Below are 25,386 nucleotides of genomic sequence, written 5' to 3'. Positions count from 1 at the left end.
TGCTTCTTGGGGCTCGGGACCATTTCAGGCCTAGTTGTAGTCTTCTCAACTCCCGGCACATTATCAGCTCATAGTAGGTGGCCAAGTCTTAAAGGAAATGACTTAGTGATGGGGTTAAGACTCCTAGTTTGAAACCCAGGAAACCACGTAGTAGTGGAGTGACCATAGACAAATCATTTAACTTCTCTAAGCCAGCCTTCTCTTCTGACAATGAGGACAACATGAATAATACACCGAATTGCTATAGGAATGAAATGGAATATTCCGTCTATACAGCACTTAGTAGGTCTTCAATAAATGGAATTTACCATTACTCTTGTTATTATTATTGTTAAAAAGGAGACTGGGAAAGGCTATTAGAGCTGTGGATAAACACACATATAGTAAGTGATAGGGTGGAAGGTGATTTGGGGGCCAATAATTATTAAATTATGCAGTATACTGTTTGTTTGCTTCAGACCAAAATGATGACATGAAAAGTGATAATTGCAGGCATCTGGGTGTTTGGTTTTACATATCAAATTAACCGTCTGGGTGATTTTCATTCTTACTTTTTCTCTATATTTTAAAGTGTTTTTTGAGGAGATATGGGGGTGGGGTGGGCAGATGGAAAAATGAGTTAAAATAAAATAATTTTGTTCCTGGAGAGACCTAGTAGACTTAATGGTATAAAGTTGGAGCAGAGTTTCTCAATTTCAACGCTGTTGACATTTCGGATCAGATAATTCTTTGTCATTCAGGGCATTGTAGGATGTTTAGCAACATCCCTATCTCTGCCCACCAAATGCCAGTAACACACTGACCCCACAGGCCATCTCGTGGCAACCAAAATATTTCAGGGGCCGTTTGGTAAATATCACGTTCTGCACAAAGTAAGGAATAAACCAAAACACAAACATGGAGGTGTTGAGACCACCTTTATTATTAACAGAGCAGGATCGGAAAACATGAGTTTAGCTCTGTATGCCAAGCTAGTTTACTAAGAATGAACACAGAATAATGCTGACTTTCCACCGAGCCCCAGGGAAGAAGCTATTATCAGAAAAATTGATACTATCTGAAGGCAGGTCACTCCCAAGAAAGAAGTGGAGTGGATGTGGAGTTTTGCTGAGCATGACCAGATTTTAAGTACTGCTGCCCCTTTGGATTTGACAAGCATATAATCAAATTAGTTACACTATTTGGTTCACGATACCCTGTAACAATTGGGCCATGGTGATTAGCTTTTATTTATTTGTTTGTTTGTTTGTTTAGATATCGTGATAGTTATTTTAGCAATGTAATTCACACCTAGTAACTCACTATCCCAAAGAAACTCAAAATGTAACAATTACCTATTTCTAATCACACGGTGCTTTCCAGCCCATTCTCCTGCTTCTCCCATCTGAGAAGCATCATCCTGATAAATATATTTTCCCAGATTTACCAATAGAATAAATTCCTCTAACTTCCCCAGGGGTGGCATGAGCAAAGCTGCCAAGAGAGGTCAGAAATGATCTTAAGGAAAATGCTTCCTCAAGGAAACAAGGAGGGAAGAAATGGATTTCCTTCTAACAGATGGTGCTGAAACTTTATTTCCTTATTTTGTCAAGATACAGGGTGTCCCTTGGAACTAAGTATATGCCTAAAACTTTGAGAGAATCATTTGAAGTGGATATAGAACTGGAAGGGCTATTAATTTTTTATTAGTGCAGAAGTATTTTTGTCAAATTGAGCACATGGTGGTGATACACTACCATGTTCCCCTTAACATCCAAGTTTCATTTCACATGCTGAGAAATTCTGAATATAAAAAAGTAATCTTCCTGTGAATTAACTCTCCCTCCATTTGGAGTTTTGTGATTTTATTCCCTTCTACAATAGAAAGAATCCTTTCAAAAATAGAAATCATACCATTTTAGAGTTGACCCAATCGAACACCTCCGCCAGGGTAGTAAGTTAATAACAAAGGGTGCTGTAAGGACAGATTCAGGTTTGTGGTCTTATTGTATACCTGCAATCTGTTGATGCTGTACTTCAGAATCTGGAAAGTGGTTGACCAAGGAGCAACATACTCACGATGCCTGAGATTTTCTGAGTTTGCAAAGGAACTGTGATTTCAAGTTCCACTGCAAACCGCATGATGCTACTGAGGGCGTCAAGTTCAGCAAGGAGTGATAATGAGCCCTCACTAAAGAATAAGCTCCATAGCCCAGGGACCGGTCCTAACTCATTGCTGCATATCCGGAATCTAGAACAGAAACTGGTGTAGAGTAGTATTGTTATTCGGAAAAGCAGAGTCCTGGTGATAAGTAACAAAAATCATACCTCCTTTTTGAACACGTTGCGCTGGCCGTGTCCTGTGCTGGGTCATTTATGTTGGCAATTTAGTTTCACCTGTACAGCACGTCTGTTATCATTACTCTCATTACTGCTTCACTTTTCAGAACACTGAGATCCAGAGGGGTGAAATAATTTGCTGTGGGTCACACATCTAATAAATATAGGGCAAATATTTGGGCCATGTGGTTTCTACCACCCCATCCTCTCATAAGCTGAAAGAAATGTAGGATGACGTGGCTTCTTGTATTGGTTCTGCCATCAACTAAGCAATGCTGTGCAGATTATAGGTTCTCTGCGTATCAGAGTCCTTTTCTTTGAAATGCTAGGTTTATAGTTGATTAAGATGAGCCTATCCAGATGTAAATAATCTATCCACACTCTCTAGACTACTAGGACACAAGAGTGTATTTTGATATTTTATGAGGTAGTCAAAGAAAACGTGCATTGATCTTCGTTTCCCCACAGTAGGTTGGGTTTGGGATGACATGCTCCTTCACTTGTTTTTGTGTTTTTTGAGATTACGTTGTCATATGACCTATGGTTCTTATAGGCAATGAATTTCTTCTTTATTCCAGGTAAATTCCGTTAAAAATAGTATGTGCCTATTGGGTGAAATGGAACTAGGTTCAGACAAAAAATGGAGATTAGATTATAGGTATGAACTTAAACAGCTGCTTACCTGCCTTCTTTAATATCACCTGTGCAATTTAGACATGCATATTTTTTTTCCTTCTAATCTGTAGTCAGTTCCATTAGCCCTTATGGAGCTATTCACAAAAGGAAGGAACCTGCCCAGGTGACTACATATAAACCTGCACTGTAACATAAAAAGAGGAGGTAAAACTTTGAAAGCAAGGAAGTATTTACTTGAATCTTGGCTCTGCTACTTACTACCTGTGTAACCTTAGATGGGCCACTTGATTTCTGAGCCCCAGTTTCACCATTTTTATAAGGGAAACAATAACATCTCTCTAATAGTTCCGTGATAAGTGCTACTACTACTCTTATTAGAAACTAAATCGAGCATAAATCACAAGGTCATAGCAACCCATCTTAGTGAAGCTGAATACCTTATAGGATGGGTTTAATTGTCTGTGTATTAGACGATTTGTTCCTGGTCCATTCTGCACAGTCCTAATAATGTCGCTATCAATCAATTTTATTTAACAAAACACTTATATAACACTGTGCACCAAACACCATTTTAAGTTTTTTACAAATACTAACTCATTTAATCCTCATAGCACCCTGTTTATTTTGTACATTCTTAGAACATCACAAATGTACATCTGTACATTCTTAGGACATCACAAGCATTTCGTCCTTTCTTCAAAAACCTCCTTTTATCATTAGTGTTTAAGGGTGCATATGTCAAGAGCACACATGTATTGTGAAACAGCAGCGAGTCTCCTTACCAGGTCTACAGATTGTGTGCGTGTGTGTGTGAGTGCGCGCGCGCGCGCAAGCGCGCGCATACGCACAGATCTAGATCAAGTGCTGTTTGACTATTTTACTAAAGAAACCCAAGCTGAACTTCTTGCTTCCAAGCCCGTGCCTTCTTTTGGTGCCACTTGAAACTTTCCTCAATAGCTTTTCCTCTGTCATTTTTAGATGACAGATGAAAAGTGTACTGTTTACTGTTCTGTTATTAATTTTGATGTGAACCTACACTTGAAATATATTTCTTTAAATGTCAGTCACCAGAGTCTACAAGGTGTGATTTGGGGGATGAGAGATATATTTCTCTGTATTTGGTTTTTTGTGGTGAACATACCAAGGCAGATATTGTCTAAATCTTTTTTTGCACAGGCTCAGGGTACTAAGATGCTGAAAAGAGAAAATGGTTTTCAAATTCCAAGGTACATGCTGTCTCGCCTCTGGCAGGAGCAACGAAACTCACAATTAATTACTAAGCTACAAAATGTTAAATCATATATGGTTATTAAATGATGTGGCAAATGACAAGATTGTGAGAAGTTTTGTGAAGTTGAACTAGTGTTCAACTATCTAAAGACATTATGTGTCTTTTTAAAGTTAGACCCATATTATTTATGTGGTAATGGCAAAATATAACCATGACATTTTCTAGCTGTAATTATAAATTTAGAAATGTTCTCACCTAGCTCTCATGTGAATAAAAGAAACTCTGGGTTAGCAAGTTGCAATTATCTTCATTAATGAGAAATGTTGCAACATTAGTGCACTAAACTATTGGGTATCCAACAAGGTTGGATAATAAATTATTCTAGATGGAAGTGTTGCAGAATTGTTAGAGAAAAAGTTTTTCGGTCAGAACAACCTGCAGAATATAAATTAATACATTGAGCAAATATTTTATTGAGTATCTACTATGTGCTCAGATACTAAGGCTATGGTACAATGGGCAGCGAAAAGAATCCTGGTACCGGTCCTCATGAGCCTTACAGTACAATGGATGAGACAGGAAATGATAATCAATTATATGTAAATAAACAATTATATTTCATGCTGCAAGGGAGAGGTGTATGGAGCTATGCTATGCTATTCTAGCATGTAATGAGGAAAACTAGCCAAGTGTGGGAAGCCTAGCAAGGTAGTACTGAGATGGAGTCAGGATAATTTTGCGATGCTTAGCAAAAAGCTTAAACTCCACACCCTCTGAAACTGTATTTTCACACTGAGGCATTTTCCCTAAAGGATTACTTTGGGGTGTGCTAAGCAGTCTAATTATACAGACAAGGCATTGTTTTTAGCACAGAAGTATTGGAAACATCTTAAGCATTCAAAAATAAGTGGTTAAATTCATTATGTTATCAAAAATTATATCTACCCAAATCTTTTTAAAATAATGTGAAAAAGTTTTTTACTGTAATAAAAGATATTTAGAAAAAAAAGTAGTTACAAAATAGTGAGTATTTAAATTGCCTTTGCCTTTATCCCAAGCCTATCCTTTTTATTAGGTTGGTGCAAACGTAATTGCAATTATTTTTAACCTTTCAAATCACAATTCCTTTTGCACCAGCTGAATAGTTACTCGATTTATCCTATCTGATTTCAAATATATCGATAATAATAATAATGATAGTAGTAATAAAAGCAACAGTAATAACTATTCATACTAGTTACTGTTTAGCACATGCCAGCCCCATGCTAAATATTTTTCATCCATTATTTCATTTGGTCTCAGTGAAATAGGAATTATTCCATTTATCTTTTCAGGTACCAAAATTTTTAAATATGTCCGCACTGATATGTATTCCCTATGCAACAAAGAAAAAATCGCTCCTGCTGTTTGCCATGAATTTTCTTATTGCCATTTTGTCTAAGAGAAATCCCTCATTCTTTTGCAACAGCATTCTGCGAAGAGGGTTGCAGATACGGTGGAACATGCGTGGCGCCCAACAAATGTGTCTGTCCTTCTGGATTCACTGGAAGCCACTGCGAGAAAGGTAACCTAGCCCTTTTTCAGGGTGAGGGAGGGAAAAGAGAGAGTTTCAAAGAGAATACAAATTCTTTCTGCTGGAGTATAGTACTGGGTGTTGACTTGATACGTTACATTTCAGTGATAGGTGTGGCTCCCCAAAGTGGGTACCTTTTGATCACTGCATAATAGGTGTCCTCCCTCTGAAAATAGGCTCTCATTTGCCCTCCCTTCAGTGTCTCTAATTTAGCAAGGCTGAATCTTTCTCTGCTATAATTGGAAGTGTGTGTTTTTGGTGTTAATTAGAGATAAAGCCTGGCGATCTGACCTGCCCCAATTATTATCTGTTGGGGGTAGCATCATGCACGACTATTGGAGTTACAACAATCTGCTGTGTCAACAGAATCTAAATTAGAACCACATGCTCCTTGCATAAAAGCACATTAAGTAACTCCAGCAGCAGGTTTATTGGTGTGCTTGGCATTTTATTCAAATATTAGCTTATCAGGAACATTATCATTCATAGATCTGATAATATAAGCCAATTAGTATTTATAAGATTCCATTATGTGCATCTTTCTATTTGAAATAAATGTAGTGTTTACACTTGGTGCTATTTGGTGATATCTGCTCTCTTATTAATTGGAGAAGTCCTACGTGTATGTAATTGAAATTGGCATTGAATGTTAATATGCCAATGTATATCTCAATGCTAGCAAGGGGTCTGTGCCACGTAAGATTGCTGTGTATTTGCCCACGAGTATTACTGGGCTCAAATCACAGGATTGTGTTTTTCTGAGTCTGGAATATCACACTTTGCACTTCTCCTAGTACAGCATCAAAATATGGAAATACGATGCTGTAGTTATCACTTGATGAAGAAGAAGAAGTCTTTATCCAACGCCAGAAATCTGAGCAAAGCTCTTGTTTCCTTTCCTTCATGTTTAAAGGTTTCTGAATTTAGAAAATACATTTTTAAATACGCTTATTTATTATACCCCAACTCGCCCAACATAGTACATTGTGCTGCCTGTATATTTATAAAGCATCCCAATCCTTCATGTCAAAACACGTGAAAATCTAACTGTATAATATGTGCAATATGTGCACCATTGCTTCCATATGTTTGACATTATCAATGAATCAAATTACGTTTTTTTAAATTATAGGTCATTGGTTTGTCCTCAAAAAAAGACACATAAAGAGCCAGTCCTGCCTCTGAGCAGCATGAGAGAATTCCACATGGAGTTAGAGAATTCTTGTCCAAAACAAAAATAAGTAATGGTAACTTAGCACACGTGTCCTTCTTACAGTGCATTTGATTTTAATTAGGTTATCTAAAGTAAAAGTTTCTCATTATTTCCTCTAGAACTTCTATGTGTCCCTAAAATGAGTGTACAGGAATTAATGGGGACAGAATTGTGGAGATGCTAAAGTTGATGATGGTGATTACTACTGCTGACAAATACCATTTATTATGTACTAATTATGTGTCAGGTCTTTTAAATGAATATTTTAATATTAAGAATAAACAAGAGAGATAGCTACTATTACTCCTGTTTTGTAGATGACAAAATAAAGCTTAACTAAGTCAAATAGCTTCTGCCATGCTACAGAGCCAGTATTAGAACTGAGAATACAATTCAAGTTGCATTTCACAAAGCCAGAATTATAAACCCTTGCATGTGTTCCTCAAGGGTCATACATGAACTTGCTGTTAAAATCCGGATTCCTGAACCACCACCCCAGAGCCGATGCTTCAGAATATTTGGGGGATAACCCAGGAATTTACATTTTCACCAAGCACCTCAGGTTGCTTGTTATAAACCAGTTATTAGTTAAACCAGTATTATGTTATTATTGTGATGTTTAACCAGAGCATTTACTCTAAAATTCTTATTCTGTTCACATGATCAAGAATTGAGGGAGAACATGGATTATAGACCTGGGCCTGAGTCAGTGGCCGCCTAGAAAGAATTAATTATGGGTTCTGATGGCTTGTTGATTTGACATCTACCCTTTCCTTTGCTCAGTAAGTGATTGGTTGAATCAGTGCTTATATTCTGGTCCATGATGTGGGACAAGAAAAGTAGAGATAAAGGAGAAAATCAAGACCAGAAGCAAAAGTAAAATAGAGATAGGCAGGACATGGATTCCTATATAAATGTTAAAGCTGAAAGTGAAAATTGAGTAGTTTTGATGCCATGCTATCTTCCATCGGTAGCAAAGCTGTTCCATTTAATATTGGCCAATTTTCTAATTCTATGAAATTTTTGTGGATAGGATAAAGTACATATTTTCCAATCCATTGTGTGCAAGGGATCAAGATGAATTATAAAACAAATACTTACAACCCATGCCCTGTCTTGTCTGAATGATTTTGTCATGTTGATCATTAGCAATAAACGTTAAGTAATTCTATTTGTCTTTCAATAGTGATGCTACATGCCTTGAGACTTAGGGTGCAATGGAAAAATGGGACTGCATTGTGAATGTCTACAGCATGATTACACTAAATCTTTTATTTTGTTTGTTTTAATTTCAGGGCTAACTAAACAGTCCCCTTTGAGCTATACAGAATCTGCTTATTTTCAGGCTTAACGATATTTCCCTAGGCCCCCCTCGTTACTGGTTCTATTCATTGCTTGTGATATTCTGCCTTTGAGAATTCAAGTACACTTAGTTAAATCACTGAAGTCGTTTGTTAAAGAAAATGCCTATCTGGAACTTAATGGAGTTAAAAATCCCACTTGTGTTTGGTATGTAACGTAAAGATGAACAGCTCTGCATTTATTTATACTGATGGGATTTTAGTAAACTTAAACTTTTCATAACCCCACTCAAGATAAGCAAACATTTTACCTCTTTTGATTTCTGGATAACACGTTATATTGGTTCTCCTCTTACCCTTTGTTCTTTCTCTGTGCCCTTGGCTTTGATTTGGTTTCACATTTAACATTGAGATGTGTAACAAATCAGTAAGAAGTGTAGTTCTGCTACTGTTCGCCTAGAAAGGGGCTGCTGGTAAAAGCTCCCTAAGAGAACTAAAAATGTGTCATATCACAAGACATAATGTAGCCGAGCACAAGTCAAAATGAAACAACACAAAGTCTTCCTAGAGATCTTTCAAATGTAAAATCAAAGAGCTACACTAAATCCAGAAATACGCTACCTACCATAAAATAGCAGAGTATCTTCCTTTGGGAAGTAAATAAGCCCCAATTTTCTACTTGGCATTAAGCAAATTTGCAAGCAACAGTAAGTAGAGATTAAATATAAGGTATTAAACTCTGTCTAGTTAGGGGCTTCTTACCCTTGACACTTGCAACACTTTGGAACAGATAATTCTTTATTGCGGAGAGCTGTCCTATACATTGTGGGATCCTTAGCAGCATGACTAGACTCTCTATCCACTAAATAACGTAAGCACTCCCGCCCCTACTCATGACAATCAAAAAGGTCTCCTGACATTGCCAATTATCTCCTGGGAGGCAGAATTACCCTGGCATTGTTGACAATGCCAGGTCTAGATTTAGCTTTTGAAACAGTCTTAAAATATATGTGTATCGTACACATATGTGTATCGTATGTACATATGTAAAATATATGTGTATTGTACAATTGTATAGACGTCAGGTTCCCATAACCAGTGCCTTGAGAATCAGACACTGAGAGTTGGACAAGACTAGTCAAGCTATAGAATAGGCCATAGTCTAGTGTAAAAGAATTAGTAAAAACATGCTGATGTTATAAAAATAACGGACCTTGACTTTTTCTCACAGTTGCTCCAGAAATGTGTTCATTTATTATAAATCTTATTCAATAAACTCACATAACCATTGAACCTTTCACAGTCTCCAAGCCCTTCCAAAACATATTAAGTATCTGATCAAGAATATTCAGGGAGATCAGTAAATAACCACAAAATTTTACAGCATTGTCCATTCACAATATAACTTCTAGTAGTTACCATTTCTCTATTTGCATTATCTGAATTTTCCAATTTTTCTACAATAAATATAGATATTTGTAATAAGAAATGATTAAAAAATAACGCTTAAAATAAAGAGAACATAAATGTCATGAAAAGAACTTCATTTTTCCAAGTTACTGGGGGTCTTTTAACTTTTGCTAAAGGGAAGTGACTTTTTGCAGGATAATTTATTCTGTCCTTTTCCCTACGTCTCAGGGACTTGCAGATATGTAGACAGAGGGTAATCGTTTGCCCTGAGTATATTACCAGTATCCATCCACTAGGCAAAAAAGAATGGTCAGAAACAAAGACTTCTTTATTTTTCCAAATTTTAAATCTTGCCCCAATTTTGAGAGAGCTCTGCTGGCATTCATCTATTTGTAATTGCTCTGCCTGTCCCTGTTTTAGGGAAAAATTTTAAGAACCGTTAGGGAGTGGATAATAGTTCCATTCCATTAGTAGAGAAGAGCATGTTTCTTCTGTTCCTCTCTAGCTATCACAGGACTGTGGGGAAGGTGTCTGGGAAGAGGATGAGTGCAAGTGGGCCTCTTCAGCTTCTTAGCAGTGGGAGATTTATTTAACTTTTTTGAACATGAGCTTTCTCTGGTTGTCTGACACATGTACATAGCAGCTTCTACCGTGTTTCCCTGAAAATAAGACCTAGCTGAACAATCAGCTCTAATGCGTCTTAATATAATACCCGGTCCTATTTTGCTATAATATAATGTAATGTAATGTAATATAATATAATATAATATAATATAATATAATATAATATAATATAATATAATATAATATAATAAAATAAAATGAATACTGGGTTTTATATTAATTTTTTACTCCAAAAGATGCATTAAAGCTGATTGTCTGGCTAGGTCTTATTTTTGGGGAAACACAATATTAATAACATTGCTGTTGTTGTGTAGCTAATAGATGCCCTGAAAATAGTAAGCAGTACTTTTTTGGAATCATTTAAAAAGGGAAATAGGGGGATTTGAGGTTTCTCTGAGTTGCCCATCCAGTTGAACCCACCAAAACACAGTGGACACAGATGGTTTTTTAAAGCATCATTAAAGTTGGATGAGTGTGAATTCTTCTTTTAATCAAATTTATTGGGGTGACAATGGTTAGTAAAACTACATAGATTTCAAGTGTACAATTCTATAATACAAGGTCTGACAATTATGTTCACGAACTCATCCTAGAAAAAGTGCTACACATCTCATTGCTGAATATCACTATGATCACCTTCGAAGTACTACCCCTGGGAAGCTAGGCACTGATGCCAGCACCTAGTCCATCCTTCAAAACAATTTTGGAACTCTTTTTCTGGAATGGCCATCAGAGCTGTTGCCGTATTACCCTTGATGTCCTGAATGTCATCCAAATGTCTTCCTTTCAATATTTCCTTTATCTTCAGGTAAAGAAAGAAGTCATTGGGGGTCTGATCAGGTGAGTAGGGAGGGTGTTCCAATACACTTATTTGTTTACTTGCTAAAAACTCCCTCACAGACAGTGCCATGGGAGCTAGTGCATTGTCGTGATGCAAGAACCATGAATTGGTGAAAAGTTCAGGTCGTCTAACTTTTTCATGCAGCCTTTTCAGCACTTCCAAACAGTAAACTTGGTTAGCTGTTTGTCTAGTTGATACAAATTCATAATGAATAATCCCTCAGATATCAAAAAAGGTTAGCAACATTATTGTAACAAGCTTATGAACTTAATTGTCAAACCTCATAAATCATCTATGTATCACATTGTGTGTTCGCCACCCAGAGTCAGTTCTCCTCCCATCACCACATATTTAACCCCCTTTACTTTCTTCTACTATCCCCCACTTGCCCTCTGATAACCACTAAACTGTTGTCTGTGTCTACAAGTTTTTGTTTCTTTGTTTGTCTTGTTCCTTTGTTGTTTTCAGTTTTATATCCCACATATCAGTGAAGTCATGTGGTTCTCGACTTTCTCTGTCTGATTTATTTCACTTAGCATAGTAATCTCAAGATCCATCCATGTTGTCACTAATGCCTGTATTTCATCTTTTCTTATGGCACAGTAGTATTCCATTGTGTATATATACCACATCTTCTTTTTCCAATCATCTATCGAAGGACACTTTGGTTGTTTCCATGTCTTAGCCACCATAAATAAAGCTGCAATGAATATCGGAGTACATATATCTTTAGGGATAAATGTTTTCAGATATTTTGGCTATATATCCCAGGAGAGGGATTCCTGGGCCATTTGGTAATTCTTGTCTTAATTTTTTGAGGAACCTCCACACTGCCTTCCATAACGGCTGCACCAGTCTGCATTCCCACCAACAGTGTATGAGGGTTCCTTTTTCTCCACAGCCTCTCCAACACTTGTTACTATATGTCTTGTTGATGATAGCCATTCTGACTGGGGTGAGGTGATATCTCATTGTGGTTTTTATTTGTGTTTCTCTGATGATTAGTGATGTTGAGCACCTTTTCATATGTTTATTGGCCATCTGTATGTCCTCTTAAGAGAAATGTTTATTCAGGTCCTTTGCCCATTTTTTAATTGGATTGTTTGCTGTTTGTTGTTGAGTTGTATGAGTTCCTTATATATTTTGGATATTAGCCCCTTATTGGAGGCGTCGTTTGCAAATGTCTTCTCCTATTCAGTTGGTTGCCTCATTGTTTTGTTGATGGTTTCTTTTGCTGTGAGGAAGCTTTTTAGTTTGATATAATCCCATTCACTTATTTTAGCTTTAATTCCCATGCCTTTGAAGTCAAATTCATAAATCTTCTTTGAATCCAAGGTCTATAAGTTTAGTACCATGTTTTCTTCTATGCTATTTGTTGTTTCCAGTCTTATGTGTAGGTCTTGATCCATTTTGAATTAATTTTGATACATGGTGAGAGACAGAAGTCTAGTTTCATTCATTTGCATATGTGAGGAGCTGTTACCTGCACTGGATGTCTGCAGAAATAGAGAATGGCAGAGGAGCCAGTTGCAATGGAACGTGACAGGAGCCCACACTCACTAACACAGAACATTCATCTTCAGAGCAGCTGAATCTTGAGTTCAGGTGCCATACCTAGAATACATGTTCAGGACCTTCTTCCTCCCCTCAATTCTTTCTTCTTTCAGCCGTGATGGAGAAACAGTGCTAAAGATCCAACACAGTTCCCCATGGCATTGTCACCTACATCTCAGAGCTATTTGGAGCTATTTCAAAACCCTGTTCCTGACACTCCAGGGATTATCATTTTGCCTGGCTTCAGACATATTGAAAAATACCCTAAGCCATTTTTTTAGTCTCATCTTGATACAGAGCAAGGTTTTTCAAGTAATTTCAATACAACTGTAAGGAGTGATATGCCTTTTGTTCAGAAGCAAGGATTTTGGATAAATTAAAATGCAGCCTGGAATAGTGAAAAGAGTACTAGACTGAAGGGCAGAGTCCTAAGTTCTGATATTAGATGTGCCACAATGAATCATGTAGCCTATTATCCATCAATTATGAGTCCTAAACTTTTGAATTTGTTATTTTTCATGAAGCAGCTAGTTTCACCTTACTGAGCACATATAAGGACATGTATAAGTGTTATTCAGCCGGTCAGGAGTGGAGTAGGGGTTCTAACCCATGTATAACTGAGTCCAAATTTTATACACCTTCCAATATAGGTTGGCTCTTGATAGCATTACCTGTGTACAGGGGCAATTAAACCTAACAGATTACATGAGAGTCCAAATAAGTTATGTTCCCCTGTGAGTAATGAGCCATAATTTCCTACTTGATTGTGTACATTATTTTATGTCTTCCTTTCAACATCTTTGTTGTGCCTAAGGCAGGAAGAAAGTAAAAAAGAATAGGAGTTAAGAGCACAATTTATGAAGCTGTACTAGCTCAGTTTAAGCTGGGGTTCCACTATTTACCAGACTCTGTGATATTGGATCAGATATATGTAATCTTTCCAAGCTTCAGTTTGCCACTAAAAAAAAAAAAAAAAAAAAAAAAAAAAAAAAAGAAGGATATCAGTATTACCTATCATGTAATATTATTGTGAGATTAAATGAGACAGTCTATTTAAATCACTTAGCAGAGTGCTTGGCACACAGTAGGTGTCCATAAATGATATCTATTCTTGATTCTATCTTCAGTGTACCGGGTGATAAAACTGAGACTCAGAAACAATAGGCTACTTTTCCAAGGACACTCAGCAGGTAAATGGTGGAGCTATGCCTTACGTCCATCTTTTACTACTGAACTGTCTATTCTTCTTACCAGCTCTTGTGGCCTCTCACTGTACCACTCAGAGGTAAGCTGGTCTTATTCATGTCACCTTTGCTAATGCATATTCTCTCTGTTCCCGTAAACATTTTATTCACTACTACTTAATGAGTGGGAGACACAGTGTTTGATTGGAAGGAATATGAGTTCTGGAAGCAGGCTGTCCAATTTTGAGGACCAGCTTTAAGATCTTGGGGAGTTACTTAAAATTTTTGTGCCTCAGTTTCTTGAGTGAAAACATGAGAACAAAAACAATACTGCCTCACTAGACTTTTTTTTTTTTTAATTTTCTGGTATCTGGTGGGCACACTATAAGCACTGGACATTATTAAGTAAAAATAGCATGTTTAGTAAGATTCCAATTTTCATGCACAGACATATATACACTATGCGCAGAAGAGGGTACTGGGAGGATTTTGATCTCATTATCAGGTCCTTGGGTGAATTGGGATGTTTCAGGACAACAAAAAAAGGTCTCATTTCAGTGATTAATTCAAGATTGTATTAAAACTAAATAAAAACTTTTTACCTTCTCACTCATCAGCCTGCCACAATCTGAGAATTCTAAGTGAGCAGGAGGTGTGGACAGTTTTCCTTCTTTTCCTTCAATATCATATTTTAAAATTCACAGATATTTTGAATCTTACCCAGGGTGAGAGAGTTTTATGGGGAGAGAATGGGTATTGTGGAACCGGTACAGTGGTGTTCCAGCACTGAGGCCTTCTGGGTAGGAGATAATGCACTTGCTGGTTCTCCCTTTGTGAGGTGCTTTGTTAATGGTCTTCAATCACTAGCGCCTTCCAAATGAAGTTCCTTTGATGTGGACAGTCCTTTCATCCTTCTGTAGCTCTGACCTTTGTGGAGGTCCACTCCTCTGTTGTGGCTTCTTTGCCTTGCAAGATTTACATAGGATTAGGCTGCTGGTCTAACTCTGTTTTGTATACTCCTTTTGCACAGACGTTTTCCCCCTCAGTCAGTCTAAGTACAACCCTCTTAATGTGTGTGTATGTTTTGTTTTGTTTCCCTTGCTTTACTTTGTGACTGAGGCAGCCCCAGACCCAGGCATTGACCTTCAGACTTCAAAGGCATGAGTCAAATACCAGTTACTATGTCCCTCACCATCCAGGGAACCTTTCTAGCTGTGTCTGAAGTCTGTTCCCCTTGGATGAGGTTACAGAAGATGTTCTTCCTTCACTTTCCCAATAAAAGGTGACCTGTATTACAGAACTGTACACTTGAAACATATGTAACTTTACTAACACTGGTCACCCCAATAAACTTTAATTAAAAAAAAAAAATGACCTGGAACTGGCAGCATGCCAAAGAGCTTTTGCTAATCAAGGTCTCACTTTTGTTCTCATCGACATTCTCACTGAATTTCTAGGCCTTTGTTTACAGAACCCAAGGTGGTTAATGGATAATGTAAGCACAACTCATTTTTGAATGTGTTGTAAAAGTCGTCTGGCACCCAGCTTTGGAATGTGGGCGTCCTTAACATATTATTGTCTACCAAAACTCTGACGTGAAAAATTCAGTTTTAATATCCTATTACATTTGAGTTCAATCAATATTTAATAAATGAGTAAGTATAGACAAGGATCTTAAAATTCACATGATCCAGTCTTTTCATTTGATAAATGAAAAGTTTATAATAGCTCCAATTCAAGTCTCATTTAAAAAACACCTAATTGAAAGTATATCATATTGAGAATGGAAGAGAAATGCTATTAATAAGAATAGTATAGAAATTTTTTGTGCTTTCAGTAAATTTGTCAGCATGACTTTCCAGAAAGCAAAGTGAAGGCAGCCAATCTTTTTAATAAATTGGCATTCCCTGTCAAACAAATATACACTATTAGGTATTACCTTGTCTAGTTAGTAATGCAGAAAATAAATTCCTGACTATTTAGATGACAAGCAATTCTTGCTCATTCTACTGAACTGTGAAAGTCAGGAGTTTGGTTCATACCCTCATTTTTAATTTTATGCCCTGGGAAACAGACAATACTGTAACTTGCAGCACAATGGCTAAACAGAAAGAAAATCCAGGTTTCTGTGAACATATGGCCAACTGGAGCCCAGACATTACAAACTTTCCCTAGTAACTACTGTACTATCCAAAAATTCTTTGTATCCAAGAACATGTACTGCACTGCAAATCATGTGGAAAAAGGCTAATTGAAGCCAATAGACTGAAGGAGAAGGAATATAACTCTCGCGATTCGCATCATTCTCTCCTAATAGGATCCACTGATTAGAAAAGGTAGTTGTCTGAAAACGTTCACTTGGGTCCAAAATATGATGAATCAGACATCAAGATCTATTCATTCATTTTGGTGGTGGTTATAAGATAAGCGGTTTCTGGCTTGGTGGGCTAATGTGTTTTAAAGCATTCTCCAGTTTAAAGAGACCTTGAAGTTATCTATGGGTGGCAGCAATTTTAGCTTAGTAGATTGAGTCCCTGAGGGAAATTCTTGAAGATTATTTTATTAAATAATACTTTGCTAAGAAATCTTTTCAGTATCTCCTCAGTGCTTACAAGATAAAGTCCAAATCCTATGGTGTGACATATAAACTTTAATTAAAAAGACCTCTGTGATTGGTCTCTGTCTACCTTTCCAGCTCTTTCTCCTACTTCTCCTTCACATACATATGAAATTCCAACCCATTGTAAACTACTTCTAATCACTGAAATGCACCTTAATTTTTTTTTTAATTTCTGAGCTTTTGTTTGTAATTTTTTCTCTGCTTGTGACACACACACCAATTTGGATGTTGATCACAAATATGTGATATTAATTTAAAATAATAGAAAAGATTGGTTATTGAGGGTCTCCAATCATCTAGAAAACTCTTAATTGTCTCTCTCTCAAATTGCTCCTCCTATGGTCTTCTTCATTCCAGGTGATGGTGAAATCTTTCCTTTCACATTTTCTCTGTCAAGATCTTGAAATCAGCCTTGATTTCTCCTTTGTTTTGTACTACACATCCACAACCTTGTTCGCCTTCAAAATATATCCAGAATCCAAAATATATCCAGGACATCTTTATCAGTAATCTAGATTAGTGTAAAAACCTCCTAACTCATCTCCTTTCCACTGTTGTACATTAATATCTTTTCAACATAGTAGTCAAAGGGACATTGTTTAAAAAAAAAAAAAATGTTAGACCCAGTTATCCCTCTGCTTCAGATTCTCCATGGCTCTCTATTTTCACTCAATAGATGTCAAAGTCATTACCATGACCTGTAAGACTCTACATGCTCTGGGCCCCTTTCCCTATTACTTCTCTACCTTCACTCTTCCATGTGCTCCCCTTTACTTGTATACCATCTCTTTCAGTCATAACGGTATCCATGATTTTCCCAGAAAATGCTAGTCTTGTTTCCCTTACTGTGGAGTTTGCTTGGAGTTTTCGTGGTCAGCTCCCTTTTGTCATTTAAGTTTCTGGTCAAATGTTATTGCATCAGAGAGACTCTCACTCTTAGCTAAAAAGCACATCTCCTCCTCCTTGACACTGTTTTATTGTCTTAAAGAGCCTTTATCATTTTCTGACACATAATGCTTTTTTGTGTGTAATCTGACTGATTAGCCAGAATAGAAACTCTTTGAGGGCAAGGTTTTTTGTTTTATTGCCAACTGTATCTCCAGAGCCCAGGAGAGTTGCCTAAAACATTTAGATAATTTAGTAAGGATTTCTTTTAGTTTTTGTGTTAGTCTCCAAAGCCACACAATACTGTCATCATGATATGTCTTGGGAAGAAGGAGAAAATTATTGCTGTCAATCATAGACCTTCATTCCTGATATTTTTAGGTCATATGTAATCAGAGTTATCCTTGATGTTTTCTTCTCCCTCACTTTCCCATTTAATCAATCCCCACAATCTGGCTATTTTCTCCATCCTATTGCCTAGTCTAAATCACTGTCATTTGTATTTTTCCCTGGAATGATAATGGAAGGCATGACTCCAGACCCAAAGTCTTCTGCCTCACTCCCCAAAAAGTGTTATTTCTGTCAATATAATCCCTATACACATGAATATAATCAAATTATTTCCCTGCTGAAAAACATGGTTTCCAGTGTCCTTGGAATAGACTCCAACCTGTTTTCAGTAGTTATTGATGACTCTGAGCCTCTGTCCCATTCAGTTATAATCAATGCTCCTCTCACACCAAACTTTTTCAGATTTTCTCAAAGCAACAGTCTTCCTACTTCAGGCCTCTGTCCAGGATATATGCTCTATCTGAAACTCTGACTTCTCTTTCTCTACTTTCCTTCTTCCCCCGCAACATATCCAGTCCTCATCTTTCCATGTTCTCTCACATAGATCTTAGGCTTTTCTTCAGAAATATTTTTCAGGCTCCTTAGCCAAGGTTAAGTTCCCTTCCCTATGTTCCATTGCAAGCTGGTTTCCCTTTTCATAAAATGTATCACATTTAATCACTGTGTATCTGTTTTTTGATCCGCTTTCTTCCTACCATCCGTTTCTGTAGCATAGTCAACATATATGTTTAACTTCTGTTACCACCAGAAAACTGCAAAGTATTGACTCAATATACCAGTTATTAACACAGTGTCTCCAAACCAAAATGGTATATGCTGTAACCATTTTTCTCCATCCCTTTCCTGTTGGTCCTATTCTTCCCACTCCAAAGTGTTAAGACATATTAAATGACATCATATGGTATTTGCATAACATGTTTCGGAATGACGGAAGCATTAGCATCTATGAAGGAAACTTGGATATACATAAACCAGATGGTTCATTTCAGCAGGATAAGGAAGTCTTCCATTCCTCTTGTAAACCATCCCTGACTGAGATCAGCCTGCCCAAATATGGCACTTCCCTGGTTCTTAAGTTGCCAAGCAGTCCATTTTTGATTGGACCACTTGTTTAGAACTGTTAAAGAACTGTGAACTGCACTTTTAAGCACTTTTTGATTTACTGTAAGCAAATTATGGCACTCTCTTTTCATAAAATGATGTCAAGCACCCAATGGCAAGCTTTTATTTTTCCAGATGCTTGGTCTCCAGAGAGGTGGAAATACCACATTCACTGTGCATTGACCATAAAGTCCATGCATTCTCATTTTGGAGATGTTCACATTTTTTTCAACCTATCTTTCCCGTGTTTCTTGCAGAATGACGACTTTCCCAATCTCTGAAGATTTTGGTCGGAACAGTGAAGAAACTACTTAAATTACACAGTGATTTTTAATGCTTAGGCTAGACCTCACTTTGGGCTGGACCTGGTGCTTGATAAATATTATGTTATTTAGACATTAGTATCCTTCAACCCCATATTCCTTGTCTAATTTCCTCATATAATTCTATACCACGCCATTTTTCAAGCCTGTAAGCATAACTCAGGGCCTTTGTACCTGGTGGTCTCACTTTCTGAAATGTTCTTCCTCCATATATCTCCATGACTCATTTCTTTACCTCCTTCAGGTCTCTATTCAAATGTCACTTCTCAGTGAGGCCTTTCCTACCACGCTATTAAAATTGCACCTCCAAATCTTGCCCCAAACAATAGTATATCAATTCTCTGCTTTTTTTTTCCTCATAGCACTTATCACCATTTAAGACACTGATTTTACAACTTACCTGTCTTTTTTATTGTCTCCTTCCCCACTGGAAGGTTGACTACCATGATAGCAGAGGTTTTTGTCCATGCTTGCTGCTATAGCTCCAGCTTTCAGAATAAGGACTGGTGCTTAGCATGCATTCAAGAAATATTTAGTGAGTGAATGAATGATTATCCTCATGTATTTAAAAAAAATTGAGATTAAGAACTGCAAAGTAATATGTCCAAGATTATAGGGCTAAGAAGTGTCAGAGCTGTGATTTGAACAACTCTTTATGCCTCAAAGTTCAGGCTTTAAAACGCTGCCCTTTGCTGCCCTTCTCAATAAGGCGATGCTGATTAAAAAGGCTTTGACCATCGTCGGAGCTCATCTCTTCTGTGTTGTTTTTCTCAGTTGGCCTCTGAATTCTGAGTGTGCTGCTGTTGTTTCTTCCTATATCACCTATACCACACTGATGTTTTGAGAGACTAATTTTCCTTCTTATACTTTAGTTAATACTCTCTTCCTTAGAATGGGACTGGTGTAATAGTAACATTCCATGTAGTACAGGTCATTACCGTCTTGGATGCATGTTTCCAGGTACTATATCATCTCTCTCTTCAAACTCTTAACAAGTCCATGAAGGATATATTATCGTCACGTAGTCTTACTGAGGAGGAAACTGCGGTTTAGAGATTAAAGACATCGCTCAGGTTTGTAAAGCGATTTAAGAGGGACAGCTGGGGCCTGAATTCTTCTCCGGTGGTTTAAAATGTCATGCTTCAATTTTTTTTTCTGATTATTATGTCTTGCCACCCCCAATCTCCCTTCTACAGGAATCTTCATTTCTCTTGGCCCCAACTCATTACTATAGAGGTTTGATTTTGAAAGTGCCAGAAGGATGCCACTGTAATACCCTTTTACCGATAGGGCATTCTTATACCAGGACAATGGGGCAAAATATAACCTTTCAAGCTGGATGTCAGCCACTCACCAAGTGGCTGACGTTGAACCAAGTTACATAACTTCTCAATCTGCAAATACCTCTCAATGTTGATGTAAGAACTAGAGAAACTCTAATTACTAAACACTAGGTGATAGTAAATTAGTAGATTGTAAAGAATCCCAGTGTACAGTCTAACATTTATAGCTTTTGTATTTGCGGGCAATGTTATCAATTGTAGCTAATATTTACATAAGTCTTTATAATCACAGACTCTTTAAAAGGTGTTTTTTTTTTAAGCATCTCAAGAAAGCATTGTGAAGTAAGATTAATTTCCATCTAACAGACAAAGAAATGTATTCATATAGGTTAAAATGAGTTGTTCAAGTTCATTGGATTAGTAAGCATTGAGCTGGTATTCTAACTGGCGTCTTTCAGTACCACCACTCCAATTTCCAACTTGAAGTGGAATAAAAGCAATGTGAGCCTCTCAGTGAAGATGCCACTCAAACAAGGATTAATAGGTAAATATTATCCTAAAAATACTCCCCACGCATATGAGGGCATGACATAACACATCTTCAGAGGAGTGAAATTTTATAAATCAGGAGGAAACAAGATTCCTGAACAGTTTGCGAATCAGTATTGTACAAACAATTTCGAATCAGTATTGTACAAACAATTTCGAAGTTTCTGGAGAGATGTGAAGTCTGTTTCATATATATGCATATATTTGCAAATCTTCCCCCTGATTTAACACACTCATTTTTTTTCCTTAAGGAAAACTTATTTTAATATCAAATAAATACATTTTTATGAAGTGAACCATCTTGCTTATATTTTAGTAGTTATTGGCACCTAAGTCCAGGGCATCTGAGAGAAACCCTTTTCCAATTCCTTAATCTTTAACATATCTATAGCTAGTATTTTTGATGTGGCTATATGCCAACTACTATAGTAAGTATTTGAATGAATTACAGGATAGATACTATTATTTTGCTCATTACATAGGTGAGGACACTGAGACTTGAACAGGTGTTGGTTTGAGATTGCAATTTGCTTCTACAGCACAATGGGGCTTTTTTTTTTGTTTTTTTCCTAATAAGTTCTTAGTTATCTGCATTGTTGAAGGTATTTCTGAGAAATACTACCTTTAATTATGGACTTAAATCACTGCCCCTTTCTCTCTTCAGCTTCTGAAATATTTAGCAGTTCTTATCTTGCAAAACCTTTGATTGGTAAATGTCACATTCTGTCCCCTTTTACGTAGCGTGATCGCAAGCCTTGAAATAACCCTAAGAGCACATGAACAGGGAAAAGCAGGAGGTCTGGAAAACTCAACAAAGTTAATCAACTTTTATTGAAATGTAACATGTAGATAGAGAAGCACACAAAGCATAATTATATAACTCAAGGAATTTTTATAAACTAAAAACACCTTTGAAACTAGAACCAAGAGTTAAAAATGGAACATTATCTGCGTCCCAGATGCCTCCTCTCCTGCCTTTTTCCAAGACCCCACCAAGAGGAACCATGTCCTGACTTCTAATGCTATGGATTAGTTTTGCCTGTTTTTGAACATCATACAAATGGAATCAAACTAGATGGCCTCTTTTGTGTCTGACTGCTTTTGTTCAACATTAGCTCTATGAGATTTATCTATGCTATTGCTTGTATTTATAGTTTTACAGATTTTCATTGTAGACTAGTATTCCATTTTGTGAGTACGCCAAAATGTATTGTTGGATATTTGAGTTGTTTCCAATTTTGGTAATTTTGTTATACTAAATATTCTTGTACACATCTTTGGGTGACCATATATAAGTATTCTTATTTATCTGCATGTCTAGGAATGGATTTCTGGGTACATGTAGGTTCAGTTCTAATTGATACTGCCAGTTTCCCAAAGTGGTTGTACCTATTTATATTCTCAGTAGCAGTAAATAAGAAATCCAAGTGTACCGTAACTTTATCAATACTTATTTACAATCTGTCTTTTCCATTTTAGTCATACTGCTGTTGTGGTGCTTTATTATGGCTTTAATTTACACTTCTCTGATGACCAACATAGTTGATCTTATAGTATATGCTTATTGCCGATTTGATTTTATTGTTTTGTGAGGTACCTAGTCAAGTCTCCAGCCCTTTCATCTATTGAGCTGTGTTCTTTTTTAATGCACATAATTTAAAAAGTCAAGTAGTTCTACACTATTAGTTATAAAAAAAACCCCAGCAATTCCTTGCTCTTGTCCAATGCCATTCCTCCTCTCCAGAGTCAGTCATATTTTTCCCCATATCTCTAATAGTGATAATAATACACTTATATTATTATTTCTTGATTTTTCCATTTTAGGCATTATCTATTGACCAACAAGGAAGATGAAGATTTAGTTCTTTTTCAGTCTCACACCTACAACACACATAAAGCACGCATGCATGTGTGTGCACACATTGCCACACATAAACACTTCTCATTTCTCTCTTCTGTTTTGGTTGGATCAATACTTAGTGTTCACCTTATTATGTCTATATAAATTATATTTATAAGTAAGCACTGGAGTTAGCTATCATTACTTCTCTAATTCAAAACAGCTTGCTTTCCCTGAATTTAATGATTTTCTCATTTTATTATTGTTTGCTCAGATTTTCAGTCATTCAACATTATTTCAATCCCAGATGTTATTCAAATAATATCCTCCCAATACATCAAAATGCTTTTTGTGTTTTATAACTTTAACTTAATGAGGAAAATTTTCAATACCCTTCTGACTGCCTTCATTTTATGCTGGAAGCTCTTTAGGTCTATGACACAGCTATTGTCTTTGGATCTTCTTTCAGCATAATTCCTTTTTTGTTCAGTCTCCTATTTCCTGAATACTGTCTATTTCTCTTTTTTGGATTACATATTCCTTTTTACAGATCAGATAATCAATTAGCTTCTTGAGAAAAAGTGAAGACAAGATAAGTTGTTCAAATGTTGCGTGTCTGAAAATGTTTTTACATTCCCTTTGTACTTAGTTGATAGTTTGGATGGATATAAAATTGTGGCTAAACAGGGTTATTTTTCAGAATCTTGTAGGGATAACTGTATTATTATACTTTCCAGTGTAATTTTGAGAAATACAGTGTGCCATTCTATCCTTGATCATTTATATAACACCTAGTTTTCTCTTTCTGGAAAATTGTGGCCTGTTTTTTAACCTCAATGTAATAGTATTTAAGATGATGTACCTTTGTGATGGTCTATTATTCAACCAATGTGCTGAGTACATTGAAGAGCCTTTCAATTTGGAAATTCCTCATTTCATTTCTAGGATTTAAAAAAAAAATCCTTTGATGATTTACTACCCTGCATTTTCTTTGTTCTTTATTTCTGGAACTCCTATTATTTGGGTGTCAGACCTTTAGATCGGTCTTTTAATTACTTACTTCTGCCTCATTTTCTATCTTTCCTTTATATTTTATTTTTAGTTCTTTTTTTTGGGATTTTGAGATATTTCATCAATTTTGTCTTCCAAATTAGTGTAATTTATTTCTGATGTCCTATTTTATTCTTGTTTTCTGAGAATTTTTTTATTGTTTCTGGTTCTTGTAGGTAGTATCTTCTTCAGTGTTTCTGAGTATGCAATAGCAAGCATTTTTTAAGTTGTCTTATTACTTAGTAGAGTTTTATCTAAGTTGATTTTTTTCCTTCTGATTTATTTTGTCTGCCTTTTGTCAAATATCCAGTAGCCTTGGCTATCTGCTCACTTTTATGAGTGAGACATTAAAAGTTGGTTGAAAACTTAGTTTGCCTATGTTGTATGTTGATATTTAGGTTTATTCTTTTGATATAAGTTTTTGTAGAGAAGATTCTTCTAGTCCATTGGAAGGAATTAATTAAATTTTCAGAAGAATTAAACTTGGTTGCTAGTATTCTGAGAACCAGGCGGGAAGGATAAGACAAAGGGTTTCAAAATTCAGTATGAAAATTTCACTTAATTTTCTTTTTAGTATGGTATCCATGTTCTCAACTATCTTCCAGTTTTTGTGGTACCCTCTGCTTAAAATAAACCTTTAGTCTTTCCTGGGGCAGGAGAAAGGCAGAAGTCAGCTGGGGTGAGAGAGCAGCTCTGATGAATCTAACTGCTTCTTTAATTTCCAACTAGTTTTCTTCTTTTAGCTTTACAACTCTTTATAGTTCAAGAGACAGCTAATGCCACCAATTCCTGTGTTCTTGATTTACAAATCAAGTTGCCTTTTGGCTTTCTTCACTGTAGGCTATGAGTAATTTTCTCATGTCTTCCGAGTGAATTGCCACTCATCCATCTTTTTCCAAAATTATGTTGCCTTTGTCTCCTCTCCAATGCGCTTTGTCTTTGAGGGTTTATGACCTTTATAATTTTCTTCAATTATTTTATTTGTGTTTGGTGAAGAAAGTAGAGGCAAATGTGAGTATTTAGTCCAACACCTTTAAATGGAAGCTAGCCCCTCAATTCAAAAATTGTTTCTGACCCACAGGTGAAAAGTCACAAGGAACCCTGGCCAACATGGAAATATATATGCAATAATAGTAGTAAAACTGTGAATATGGTTAGATTATATAAAATATGTTTCTCTTTAAGAAAAATGATTGGGGGTAGGGATGCAATTTTATTTATAACTATCCCATGACAATTGCTCTTTATAAAACAAAATTAAGAAGAGACTTTTGTAAAAATAAACATTTCCTCTTTGAAAGTAGAGTATCTCTCTAATTACAGAGACCAAGAGAACGTTATTTAAGGTGTTAAATGTCTGAATTAGTCCTTTAAATTTGCAGGATATTATGGGAAATTGGGACTATAAATTGCCATTCTACTAACAGTAGTTAAATAAGGTTTTAAAAAAAATTCAAGGGCTATTTCACATGAAATTTCATTTAAAATATAATTTCAA

At 36.3% G+C, this 25,386-nt stretch overlaps 1 protein-coding gene across 2 annotated transcripts in view; it reads left to right on the top strand.

Annotated features, from left to right (window-relative positions):
- NELL1 (neural EGFL like 1) overlaps positions 1-25,386 on the top strand; it is a 755,117-nt gene that overhangs the window by 558,783 nt on the left and 170,948 nt on the right. For both annotated transcript variants that reach the window (XM_033118971.1, XM_033118969.1), the window contains exon 15: positions 5,655-5,750. In XM_033118971.1, the coding sequence (XP_032974862.1) occupies positions 5,655-5,750 (96 nt within the window). The remainder of the gene's footprint in view (positions 1-5,654; positions 5,751-25,386) is intronic.

This window comes from Rhinolophus ferrumequinum, chromosome 11 (genome assembly GCF_004115265.2).
Source record: "Rhinolophus ferrumequinum isolate MPI-CBG mRhiFer1 chromosome 11, mRhiFer1_v1.p, whole genome shotgun sequence".
NCBI lineage: Eukaryota > Metazoa > Chordata > Mammalia > Chiroptera > Rhinolophidae > Rhinolophus > Rhinolophus ferrumequinum.
Note: the sequence above shows the minus strand (reverse complement) of the source record. Positions and strands in the feature narration are given on the sequence as shown.